This window comes from Chlamydomonas reinhardtii, chromosome 9 (assembly GCF_000002595.2).
Source record: "Chlamydomonas reinhardtii strain CC-503 cw92 mt+ chromosome 9, whole genome shotgun sequence".
Lineage (NCBI taxonomy): Eukaryota > Viridiplantae > Chlorophyta > Chlorophyceae > Chlamydomonadales > Chlamydomonadaceae > Chlamydomonas > Chlamydomonas reinhardtii.
Window position 1 is genome coordinate 1,292,462 of NC_057012.1, and position 11,519 is coordinate 1,303,980.

General features: G+C 68.3%; 2 protein-coding genes across 2 annotated transcripts; one reads left to right on the forward strand and one right to left on the reverse strand.

Annotated features, from left to right (window-relative positions):
* Positions 1-718: 718 nt before the first annotated feature.
* On the reverse strand, positions 719-8,060 carry CHLRE_09g399100v5 (uncharacterized protein). Its single transcript, XM_043065920.1, has 8 exons — positions 7,702-8,060; positions 7,535-7,586; positions 5,997-7,439; positions 5,230-5,763; positions 4,195-4,917; positions 3,723-3,950; positions 2,454-3,608; positions 719-2,310 (listed from the first exon to the last, which is right to left on the reverse strand). Exons 1-8 carry the CDS (start codon positions 7,794-7,796, stop codon positions 1,288-1,290), a joined length of 5,253 nt encoding a protein of 1,750 aa, XP_042920842.1. The 5' UTR covers positions 7,797-8,060; the 3' UTR covers positions 719-1,287.
* Positions 8,061-8,210: 150 nt separating this feature from the next.
* CHLRE_09g399073v5 (uncharacterized protein) lies at positions 8,211-11,502 on the forward strand. The gene is made up of 6 exons (XM_043065919.1): positions 8,211-8,667; positions 9,212-9,408; positions 9,625-9,775; positions 10,039-10,173; positions 10,504-10,619; positions 10,892-11,502. The coding sequence occupies exons 1-6, from the start codon at positions 8,500-8,502 to the stop codon at positions 11,067-11,069; spliced, it is 945 nt and encodes a 314-aa protein (XP_042920843.1). The 5' UTR covers positions 8,211-8,499; the 3' UTR covers positions 11,070-11,502.
* Positions 11,503-11,519: the final 17 nt, after the last annotated feature.

Below are 11,519 nucleotides of genomic sequence, written 5' to 3' on the forward strand. Positions count from 1 at the left end.
AGGGCTTTGACTTCGCCGTCTGCGTCATCTGGCCACACGCCCGTCCCCGCCCCGCCCCGCCCGTTCCCGCCCCAAGTTCCGCAGTGCGTGCACGTTGGCTATCGTGCGTGCCACCCCCAGTGCCATCCCTGCCTTCCCGTTCCGCTCCGCGCCAGTCCCTGCACGGCACCAGCTTGCCCCCGCCCCCAGCACCCAGCAGCCCCGCTCACGTGAACTGCTCGCAGACGCCAGTGGTGACACTGCGCTCCGACTGCTAAGTCTTGCCGCCGACGGGGCCGCCAGCCGTGCCTCCGGCCCCTCACAGCAGCTCCAGCCAGGTAGCCTCCCCGTTGCCCCCGCCAGTGACGCCACGGTACTCGCCCGGCGCCATGAGCGAGAAGCGCCAGCGCGCAGTGAAGCCGCCACCAGGCCCTGGCATGCGGCATTGTGATCTAGGACAAGCAAGAGCGGCCCTGGCATGCACGGCCCGCTGCCCATGGGCGCGACAGCGTTGATTCATTCTCAAAGCATGAGCCCAAGCAGCTACCTAGTGAGTGGCACAACCACGAGTGTAGGCCAGGTGCAGGCCAGGAATCCCGACTAGCGGGATAAAGCGGTTTGCTCCAAGGCAAGGGTCGTGTTGCGGGTTCCTGACTTCCTTCGTGCCGGGCTGCCACGGACTCGGTGAAGGTGCGCATATGCTGGACATCGCACCCCAGTCGAAACAGCAGCGCCGGTAGCGGGAATACGATTACAGCGGCACATCCCGGTAGCGCCACCGAACGGCCCCTCCCTTTGTCCACACAATCACCAATTCCGCACAACACCTACCCTTTCCTCACTCGCCGTTCGCACCTTCCAACCCACTGACCGTGCCTTCCTGCTCTCTCTGGCTCTGCGTCTGGCAGCCAACAGAACATAACCACAAAACGCGTGCATGCAAGCAACCCTTCGCAATTCGCCCACACAAGCACACACCTGCAAGCCCGCCCCCAGTGCGACCAGCGAGTCCTAGCCAAGTGCGACCTCCGAGTCTTTCCTGCCGCCGTGCAGTAACCACTTCCTGCCGCCGTGCAGTACCAACGTGCGGTTTAAGTCCAACCAGCGCCGCACATGCTCACTAAGCAGGTCGGCCCCCGGCTCCCTAGGAACTGACGCCCCATACGGTATGACCCAGCCGGCCACCCCAAACGCCTGAGCGCCCACTGATGAGTGCTGGTCCGCCAGAGCCCCCGCTGCGGCCACGAAATCGCAAACGCACCTGCAGCCGCAGCACCTGCAGCCGTGCCTGCCACTGCGCCCGCCTCCTCACCAGTGCACCAGCCCCTGCATCCACGCCGCCGCTGACCCCGCCGCCACCGCCGCCACCGCGTTGCCCAGCGCCGCGCCCGCCACGTCCGCCGCCGCCCACGCCGCCGCAATCGCCTCCTCCTGCCGACCTCCTCCTCGCCGCCTCCCTCTCCCTGCCCCTCCCCCCACCCCTGCTCCCATCCCCCTCCCCTCTCCCACCCCCGCACCCACGCCAACCCCCACTCCCGCACCCACCCCCACTCCCGCACCCAATATCGGCCCTCCTTCCGGCCCTTCTTCCAGCCGCCTGCCGCCCAGCGCGTCCAGCTCTGTCAGCAGGTAGCGCACCTCCGCCTCGAAGGCCAGCCGCCGCTGCCGCCGCCGTGCGGTCCACAGCGCGCCCGCCTCCAGGCAGGTGCCGGCAGCTGCCATCCAGCGGTCGCCCGGGTACAGGCGCCAGGCCAGGCAGGCGCGAGCCAGCGTGGCCACCGTGAGGAGCGACACGGAGGAGGAGGAGGAGGCTGACGAGGGGGTGAAGGAGGAGGAGGAGGAAGTGCGAGGGCCGGCGCGAGGCTGGCTGTCGGGTAGCTCGGCGGACGGCTGGGACGCATGGGGGCGCTGCCACTGCGGCGGCGCAACCACCGCCACGTCGCCGCTGGTGCTACTGCCGCTGCCGCCGTCCATGCTAGCTGACATCATGCTACTGCCGCTCATCATCGCGCCGTAGTATGACCCAGCTGCAGCGGCGCCAGCGGCAGTAGCCGCGGCCGCTGCCGATGCTGCCGACGACGCCACAGTGACACCAGACGCCGCCGCCACGGCAGCGGCGGCCTCGACCCCCGCCCCCACCTCCGCCGCCCCCGCCGCCGACTCCTCCAGCCGCCGCCCCACCGCCGCCAGCACTGCGGGCAGCCAGGGCGGCGGCGCCGGCGCGCCGGCTCGCAGCAGGCCCCACAGCAGCATGCCCAGCTCCTGCTGCCTGCCGCCGCCGGCGCCCACCATCAGCTCGGCCAGGAGCTGCCGCTGCATCTCCACACCGTCCTGCATGGGGCGTGCGCGGGAGGTGAAAGGACACGGATCAGCATGCGGACCGACGCCTGGACAAGGAGGACGAAGTAGTGACATGCGGCAGTAGCCATTTGTTACTTGTATTTGCCTTCCCGCTCCCCCACACAAATGCACACCTGGATGCGTTCCAACTCCAGCGCTGGCACCATCTCGCCATCACCACGATCACCAGTTGCCGGGCAGCCGCCCCCAGCAGCAGCAGCGGCGGCCGCCGCCGCCGCCACCGCTGCGGCCGCTGCTGCTGCCGCCGCCGCGCCCTGCTGCCTCATGAGCAGCTGCGCGTGCAGCTGCGTCAGGCGCTGCAGGGCCTCGGGCGGAGGGCTCACGCCCGCCACCGCACACGACCACAGCACCAGCACCACGTGTTGGGGCCCCACCGCCGCCGCGGCAGTAGCACAAGCGCCACCAGCAGGAGTGGCAGAAGCGCCGGCACCGGCTGCTACAGCCACCGCGGCCTCGCGCTCGATGTACCGCAGGGCCGCGGACAGGCAGGCCTCTGACAGGGGCGTGCGCATGCGCGCCCAGCCCTGCAGCAGCATGGACAGCGTGCGCGGGTCCAGCGTACCATGCGCGGCGGCTGCAGCAGGAGCAGCTGCGCCGCCAGCGGCTGTAGCGGATGTACTGGCGATTGCATTGGTGTAGCGCACCGCGGTCTGCGTGGCGGCGTCGGCCAGCGCCACCCACGCCGCCGGCGGCCGGGCACTCCGCTTCTTGAGCAGCTGCGGCAGCGCCCACACCTGCGCCGCCAGCAGCGCCGGCTGCAGCGGCAGCGGCTGCGCCTGCAGCGCCGCCGCCACCGGGTCCCGGCCTTGCCCCTGGCCCTGCGCCTGCCCCTGCCGCCCCGTCAGCTGCTGCAGCAGCTCCATCTGCTGCTGCAGCTGAAGCCGCTGCGCGCGAGGCAGCTTGGCGAGCACAGCCGCCATGCCGCCGCTGCCGGAGGCGGCCGCCGCCGCGCGCGCCGCCGCCACGGCGTCGCGGGCCTCCAGCAGCGCCGCGGCGCGCTCCCAGCCCGCGGCGCCGGCGCGCAGCTGCGGCGCACTGGCGGCGGCGGCGGCGCGCACCCAGCGGGAGGGCAGCGCCAGCCCTAGCCGCGCCGCCGACCAGAGCATGAGGCTGAGGCCCAGGGGGCTCATGGCGGGCAGCAGGCGGGCGGTGGCGGCGGCGAAGGCGGCGGTCCAGGCGGAGGGTGGGCGGTAGGAGAGGCGTGCCAGCGCCCACGTGAGCGTCACGGCGGCGTGCGGGCCGAAGGACGGCAGCTCCTTGCGGCACACCTGCGCGGGTGCAAGTGGGGCAGAGTGGCTCACATGAAGGAATGGTAGAGGAGTTTATCAAAAGTGTGACGGCATGTGCTCGAATCCCAACACCACGCCCAGCCCGATACCCACCTCGGTGAGGCACACCATCCACGGCAGCGGCGGCCGGTAGCCCAGCCGCGCCAGTGAGCCCGCCGTCATGGCCAGAGCCTGAGCGCCGTACGGCCGAAGACCGGCAGAGGCGGCAGCGGCGCCGCCGCCAGCGGCGGATGCGGCGGCCGCAGCGGCCGAGGCCCCGGAGGCGCCGGCGGCGGGCAGGAGCGCCAGCGACAGCCGCCGGCCCGTGGCGTCGAGGTACGCCTGAGGGGTGCCAGTGCAAGCAGAAATCAGGACAAGGATAAGGACGCAATCCCACGCCCCGATGCGCAAAGCTGACGGCGAGCACCCGCATCCCAGACTTTCAGCCTGACCCGCACCATCGCGGCATCCAGACTCTCCCGGCCCATCCCGGCCCATCCCGGCCCATCCCAGCTCATCCCGGCCCATCCCGGCCTATTCCGGCCTCTCCCGAGTCCCTTCCCCAGTCCGGCCGCCGTGCCCGCACCTGCAGCCAGGCCTGGCTGGGCCTCAGCTGCAGCGCCGCCAGCGCCCACAGGCTGGTGGCCAGATGCTGCGGCTCCATGGCCGGAAGCGCCCGAGCCAGCAGCGCCAGCAGAGCCTTGGCGCGGCCGCGAGCCCACAGCCCACTGCCGCCGCCGCCGCTACCAGATCCGGCATCCCCAGTGCTGCTACTCCCGGTGTTGCCGGTGTTGCTGGTGGTGGTGGTGTTGGCACCGCCCGCCCCAGCCGCCACGTGGCCGCCGGCTGCGTCGCTGAGCCACTGCTCCAGTTCCTCCACCGCCGCGTCTGCGCCCACAGCCTTCGGCGGCGTGAGTGTTAACGCAGCAGTGCTGGACGCAGCTGCTGCCGCCTGGCCACTGACCGCAGCCTCAAAGCCGGCGGGGCGGATGGTGATGCCGTTGCGAGGCGCGCGTGCCGGCCTGCTGCTACTGCCGTTGCCTTCACTGCTGCTGCTACTGCCGCTCGAGGTGCTGGCGGTCAGCGAGCTGGCGATGCGCTCCGCCCGCTGCCGCTCCTCCTCTCGCTCCTCCTCCTGTTCCGTCTCAGCCTCCTCCTCTGCACCGGCCTGGCTGCTTGCGCCTGCGCCGGACCGCGCACTGCCAGGCGGAGCTGGCGGCTGCGGCTGCGGGGCGCGGCTGCTCCTCGGCGCCAGGGCGTTGAGACGCGCCAGCCCCCACACAAACATGCTGCAGCTCTGGCCCGACACCTGCACACCAGCGTACCGTACGTGTCAGCACACACGTTTCAGCAAACACGTGCCAGCGCACACGTATCAGCATGCGTGCACTGGTAGCATACACGCGCGTCGCAGGCGAGCAAGGGGGCCGTTCAGTCTCGGTGGCCGCGGCCTCCGCAACAGGCAGCAGGCCAGGCGGCACACGTAGAGGCGTCCTACCCTCTGGTGACGCACACCGCCCTCCGCCCCAGACCACCCGCCCCATGAACCCCCCTAAGCCGGGCCTGGTGCTATCCACAAGCCACAGCACCCCCTGGGCTCGTGGTTGCTCTTCCTTCTCACCTGCCGCTGTGCCGCCGCCGCCACTGCCGCCGCCTCCGCCTCCGCCTCGGCTTGCAGGAAGGCGTCCGTAGCCGCATCCACCCAGGCCGCACCCGGGTGTACGCCGAGGGTTGCCAGCGCCCACACGCGCTGCGCCACATCCAGCGCGCACGCGCTGGCACCCGTACGGGCGCCGCGCCAAAAACTGCCGCTGCTGCTGCCGACGTGCGGCTGCATGTCTGCCAGGCAGGCGGCGGTGAGGCGATCCAGCACGGCGGCGCGGGGCACGTAGCCCAGCCTCGCCACCGCCCACAGCGTCAGCGACAGCCCCTGCGGCGTCATAGCCATCCAGAGCGGCACCTTTGCCTCCACCTCCTCCTCCGCCTGCTCCTCATCCTCCTCCTCTTTGTCGTCGGCGCCGCTCTGCGGGTGGTGCTGGTGGCGGCACAGCTGTGCGGCGCGGCGGCACAGGGCGCCCAGCAGCTCGGGCCGCGGCCGCACACCCAGGGTGGCCAGGGACCACAGCACGCCCGACACGTGGCGGCCCTCAAACTCCTGTGCGTGTGTGGGGACATGGGGGCGGGGAGGGGAGGGACCGTCCTTGTCAGCGCGGTATAAGATCTGGGTACCCTGCCCTGCCACGCACGCGTGCACGACGTCATACCTGACCACGCACGCAATGGTGGCAACCCCGACACATGCGCACCACCATACGCCCCCTGCCACACACGCACACACACACACACACGCACATACCCTGCTTCATTCCCCGCCCTGCCCTTCCGCACCTGCAGCCGCGCCTCCACCGCAGGGCCCAGCAGCCGCTCCAGCCACTCGCCGTCCAGCCAGCCCGCCTGCAGCCCGCGCTCGCTGTAGCGCGACGCCGCCTGAGGCTGAGGCTGTGACTGCCCCTGCGGCTGCCCCTGCGACGCCGACTGAGGGCTGAGCGATGGTGGCGACTGGGAGGAGGGCAGCAGTCGGCTGCCACCGCCACCGCCACCACCGTAGTACGACAGCTCCAAGGCATCGCCGTACCCGTGCTCCGCCGCCGCGCCGTACGCGTCGTGCTCGTCGTACGACTGCGAGCCGGCCCAGCCGCGGCTGCCGGGGCTGCGTCCCACGAACCCCGCGCCCACCTCGTCCTCCCCCTCCCCATCTGCCTCCTCTTCTTCATCGCCCTCATCGTAATAGGCTCCCTCCTCTCCGTCGCCCAGGACCCGCCCGCGTCCAGGCCCGGCGGCGGCGTCTGCCCCCAGCCCGCCCAGCAGCCGTGCCAGCGCGCGCAGAGCCATGGTCAGGTCCGCCGGCGCCCAGGCGCCCGTCACGGCGCCGCTCCCTCCTCCCTGCGCCCCTGCTGCTGCCTGAGACTCAGCCGCTGCTGTTAATGTTGCACACGCAGGCGAAGCCCACGCAGGCGAGGACGACGAGCGGGAGGGCGCGGGCAGGGCGGCGCAGGCCCGGCCCAGGCCGCGGACGAAGTCGCCCAGGGCCAGGCGCTCTCCGGCGCTGAGGCCGCGCGGGTCCGCCACCAGACGACTGGCGGCGTGCAGCGCGGTGGAAAGTAGCCGAGGCGTGAAGGCGGGCGGCGACGAGTAGGTGCTGGCGTTGCTGCTGCCGCTGGCGCTGCCGCCCGCGGCTTCGCTTGCTGCCGAGTCGGAGGCGATGACTGCGGCGGCTGCGGCGGTGGCGGCGAGGCGGCAGGCTTCTGCGTGCGCCTCCTGGTGCTGGAGCAGCACGTCGCGCAGGGCCTGCCAGGAGGGCGCGTCCAGGATGCGGTGCAGCAGCGCAATGTCGGCACCCACATCACGAGGGCCCCACGAGGCCGCTACTGCCGTGGCCGCCGGCGCGGCTGTAGCAGGGGCAGCCGTGGAGGCGCTGGTCCCGGAGCTGCTTCTGCTGCTGCTGCTGGTGCTGGGTTGCCCAGGGCTGTGGGCTGCGGGCAGCGCGCTTTGCCGCCCATTGAGAGCAGCGTCGCGTGCAAAAGCCTGGCCGTTGCCGCTGACATTGCTGCCGACGCTACCGTTGCCGTTGCCGGCCCCAGTAAAGTAATTTTCCGAAGCAACTGAAGCTTCCGAGGCAGCTGCGGGGCCAGCAGCGGGCTCGCGATGTGTGTTCTGACCCAGAGGCGTGGGCAGAGGGTCCGGCTCCGCCACGGTTGCGTGCTGTGAACGCGTCGACGGCACAGCCGGGGCCTCCGCGACGCATCTGCGGGAGCTCCCCGTCGCTAACCCCTGTGGTTCAACATGATGTAGCAAATGTTGATTAGAGGACTCGGCGAAGAACGGACCAACCAATGCCAGCGTTCTCTCCCCTTGACTGAACTCACCGGCCATTGGGCGCTTGCGAAGACAGGCGCAGGCTGCCCATGAAGAGAGGTTCTGCATGTAATTACAAGATGGGGGCGCCATACTGAAACGGCATGCTTGCAGACTGGGTCGCTTCGCTTAGTTTGCACCGATTTCAGGGATCTCCGATGCATTATCGCCCGAATACCTTGAAGATAGCAACGCCGTTTGTGGGCTGGCCAGCGGCCCGCTGGGCAGGCTGGAGCTGGCGCTGGTTGAGACCTGCCCAGCGCAAGGCCGCATTCTATGGTGTGGTGGAAGCGGCACAACATGCTGGGACTGGACCCAAGACAATGCACTTGATGCAGGGCTCGCCAGCCCCGTCCTCGCCAGGCCAGAGCCGGCAGAAGGCAACATTGTACAGAACTTCTGCGCAACGCAGATCTTTCTATGCTAAAATCATTTTCATTTGAGTAGCATCATAAGTCGCAAGATTGAACTGCTTAACAAGCGGCGCTGGACGAAAACATCGCTCTGTATGTCCCACGCCTCCTTAGTTATGTAAAGCTGTTCTAGTTGGTGGTGTTGAATATTCAAGTAAATACTACTGTTACGGTGCCGTGAACTGAACTCGGCTGGATCGTCAGCAATTGGCTGCAACAGTCGTGCTAGTCCGTCCTTTACCTGCTTTCATAATTCAGTGTAACTAGATGGTGTAAAAATAAACGTATGAATGTACCTAGGGGGCCTGACTAGGCCGAGCCCGCGATCACCGCTGCTGGCGCGTAGCCCTTCAACTCGACTCTCGATAGTCCCGAGAGTCAGCACATTTGACCTAGTGGCTACCACTGTGGCATCACTCCTTATCATCGCTTCCCTTGCGCTGCTCGCCTGGCCCCTAAAGGCTTCCTCATCGTCACTTTCCCGCGTCGTGCTCCAGCACTCTGCTTCAGTGTCCAGCGATTCTACTGTGACGCAAGACGGCGTAGCAGGCTCGACGTCAGCCATGCTAGCATCGGTGACCCCAGGCGCTGCGGCTGCACCCACGAGCGCAGGCTCCTTCGTTGCAGCCGCACGCCCGCGCATCATCCTCTTCGGCGACAGCCTCACGGAGCGCGGGTTTGACCAGCCGGGCGGCTGGGCGGCCTACATGGCGGCCAACTACACGCGCCGGGTGAGAGGGAGCGGGCAGAGGCCTGCGGGGAACTGACGGGCGAAGGCCGGGGCATATTACGGTGTGGATCTGATCGATGAGCGGACACAGCTGTCACTGCGCTTGCAGGCCAGGCTGCATGCCGCGCATGTGCACAGGCGGGGCGCACACTCACACGCGCGCCTGCGTGTCACCAGCTTCAATGGGTCCCACCCATAATGCGCCACGGCTCCCATGGCTCCGCCGCACCACTAGACCGTTTGGCGCCATGGAGTCATGATGACACGGTAGCTGTCAGTCTGCAGTGCCACACCGCACCGCGCACACCCACCTAGCACGTCGCTGTCTCTTTCCCGTCGCCCTTCCCCCACCCATCCGCCACCCTCCACATGTACCGCCCGTCCCGCCACACCACACACACGCACACACACACACACACACACACACACACACACACACACACACACACACACACACACACACACACACACACACACACACACACACACACACACACACACACACACACACACACCCCACTACCACCACCCCCTACACGCCACAGGCGGACGTGGTGAACCGGGGCATGTCGGGCTACAACACGCGCTGGGCGGTGCAGGTGCTGCCCTACGTGTTCGGGCAGCCGACCGCAAGCGCCGGCAGCGGCGGCAGTGGTGGCGGTGCTGGTGCTCTGGCGGGTCAGGTGCTGTTCGCCACGCTGTTCTTTGGGGCCAACGATGCAGCGCGGAAGGAGGGGCCAGAGTGAGTGGGCCGCAGGTGCCGTAGCTCTGGTGCGTATTGTCTGGCTGCATGCAGGATTGCAGGCTTGCCCCAAATACAATCGCGCGGCTACTGGTGCTGCTACGTTGCCATTTACGCCGGGCCGAGCAGGCGCGTCTGCTTGTTTGGACATGTGGCGGGTGTTTACATCTTCCGCTTCTCCTTACGCTGCGCGACTGCGCCCGCACCTGGCCGCAGGCACAGCGCGCGGCAGCACGTGCCGGTGGACGAGTACGGCCGGAACCTGCGGGAGATGGTGTCGTACATGCGGGCCACGGGCATCAGCCGCATCCTGCTGCTCACGCCGCCGCCGGTGTGGGCGCCGGGGCGGCGGAAACACATGCTCTGGGTGCGTGGCGCCAACTCGATGTCTCTTGCCACCAGCGTGACCGATGTCGTGTGATAGATAAGAGGGGGAATAGAAGTGGAGCCGGTATACGCGAGGAACGTAAAATGTTTACGTTGACACGGGGTCTGCAGTGCTCTGAGCGGCTGCTGCTTGTGGTGTTTCCGCAGCCGCATTGGCCTGACCCTTTGCTTTCCCCTCCACCCTACCATGAACATCCCCATTTGCCGTTCCGTTGTTTGCCCCTCCTGCTTGTTGCCACGCAGCGTGTGGGCGAGGCGTCCAAGGACTGGCCTCTGGACCGCACGCAGGAGGCCACTCAGCCCTACGCTCGGGCGGCGGCGGAGGCGGCGCAGGAGCTGGGAGTGCCGTGCCTGGACCTCAACACGCTGTTGCAGCAGGTGCGGCGGGGGGGGGGGCGGTTGGGCGGGGCCAGGGGGGGGGGTGAGGAATGATGTGGGTGCCGGGGGCTTTGGCATGATGGGAGTAAGCGCAAATGGGTACGCAGGACGTGTGGTTTGACGTGCAGGTGGCCTGTGGGCCTGTGGGGCTGTGGGGCTGCGGGCGGTGCGGCTGGTGTGACGGTGGTCGGGTGGGAGCTGGTACGGGTACCTCGAACAGTCCAAGTACTTTTACGGGTCCATGCTGGCAGCTTTGGCGCCATCAGCTGAAGCCTTCTGTCCTCGACCCACGCCCCGTACCCACACACGCCACACCCACACTCCCAACAGGAGGAGGACTGGGGTGAGCGGCTGCTGTGCGACGGACTGCACCTCACGCCCACCGGGCAGGAGAAGCTCTGGTCGCTGGTGCGGGAGGCGGTGTGGCGGGAGTGGCCCGAGACAAGGTGGGTGCGGGAGGCGGTGGGGCGGGAGGGAGTGGGCCGGCTGGGGCTAGGTGAGGAGGGCGACGAGAGCTCGGCGCACACGCGCTCTGTTGGGTTGAAGGCGGCGTGGTGAGGACCGAACAGGAAGCGGGGGGCCAGGTGCAGGGTGATGGGAGGGGCAGTACCGGTAACGCTGATGGCCGGGTCGCCATGTACCAACCGCGTGTGTGTTCAACACCCACCAACCCGCCCCACGTGCCCGCCCCACCATTCCTCCACATCCTCCCCCCCAGGCCCGAGGCGCTGAAGACTCAGTTCCCCGCCTGGGACGCGATCGACTTCGCAGACATCGCCTCCAGCTTCCTGCCGCAGGGGGAGCAGCAAGGGCAGGACGGTGCTGCCAAGGAGAAGGCGGGCGGCAAGGCCGCCGCGGCTGCTGCCGCGGGGGTGGCCAACGGCGCCAAGGCGTAGGGTTGTGGGAGGAGGGGCTGCACTCTGTAGGATTGCAGAGGGATGGAGGGTGGCCAGGTGGAACAGGCAGTGGGTAGGCAAGAAGTCGACCGCGTGTTATGGGCCCCGGTGCGGGTCTCCCTAGGCAGGATGGAATGTCGGAGTAGCAGCAGGCACGAGCACATGTCGTGGCGCGCGTGTCGAACTGCGGGGAGTACAGGAACGCTATTCTTGGTGCTGCTGAGGGAGCGATGCGGTGAAGGATGGGGTATCCTAAACTGGTGTTAGTCGGGGTCACTCGACGTGGGGGTCGTGCGGGAGGCCGTGTGCTGCGAGTGCTGCAACACCCGGCACGTGGACTTGGGCGGGGTGAGCGGTTGATCCTTTCGACATAAGTATAACACGATATAGATGCAGAATACTGGAACATGGCTGTCTCGCGTCTCCACATTTCCGCGCCTACACCAAGTC

Excerpts from the sequence above, each read along its gene's own strand:
- CHLRE_09g399073v5 (XM_043065919.1), top strand. The coding sequence starts at position 8,500 with ATGCTAGCATCGGTGACCCCAGGCGCTGCGGCTGCACCCACGAGCGCA. Across the intron at positions 9,409-9,624 it reads GCGCGGAAGGAGGGGCCAGA|GCACAGCGCGCGGCAGCACG; the intron begins GTGAGTGGGCCG and ends ACCTGGCCGCAG. Across the intron at positions 10,620-10,891 it reads CGGGAGTGGCCCGAGACAAG|GCCCGAGGCGCTGAAGACTC; the intron begins GTGGGTGCGGGA and ends CCTCCCCCCCAG.
- CHLRE_09g399100v5 (XM_043065920.1), bottom strand. The coding sequence starts at position 7,796 with ATGCGGCCTTGCGCTGGGCAGGTCTCAACCAGCGCCAGCTCCAGCCTG. Across the intron at positions 5,764-5,996 it reads CGGTGGAGGCGCGGCTGCAG|GAGTTTGAGGGCCGCCACGT; the intron begins GTGCGGAAGGGC and ends ACACACGCACAG. Across the intron at positions 4,918-5,229 it reads CGGCGGCGGCACAGCGGCAG|GTGTCGGGCCAGAGCTGCAG; the intron begins GTGAGAAGGAAG and ends GCTGGTGTGCAG.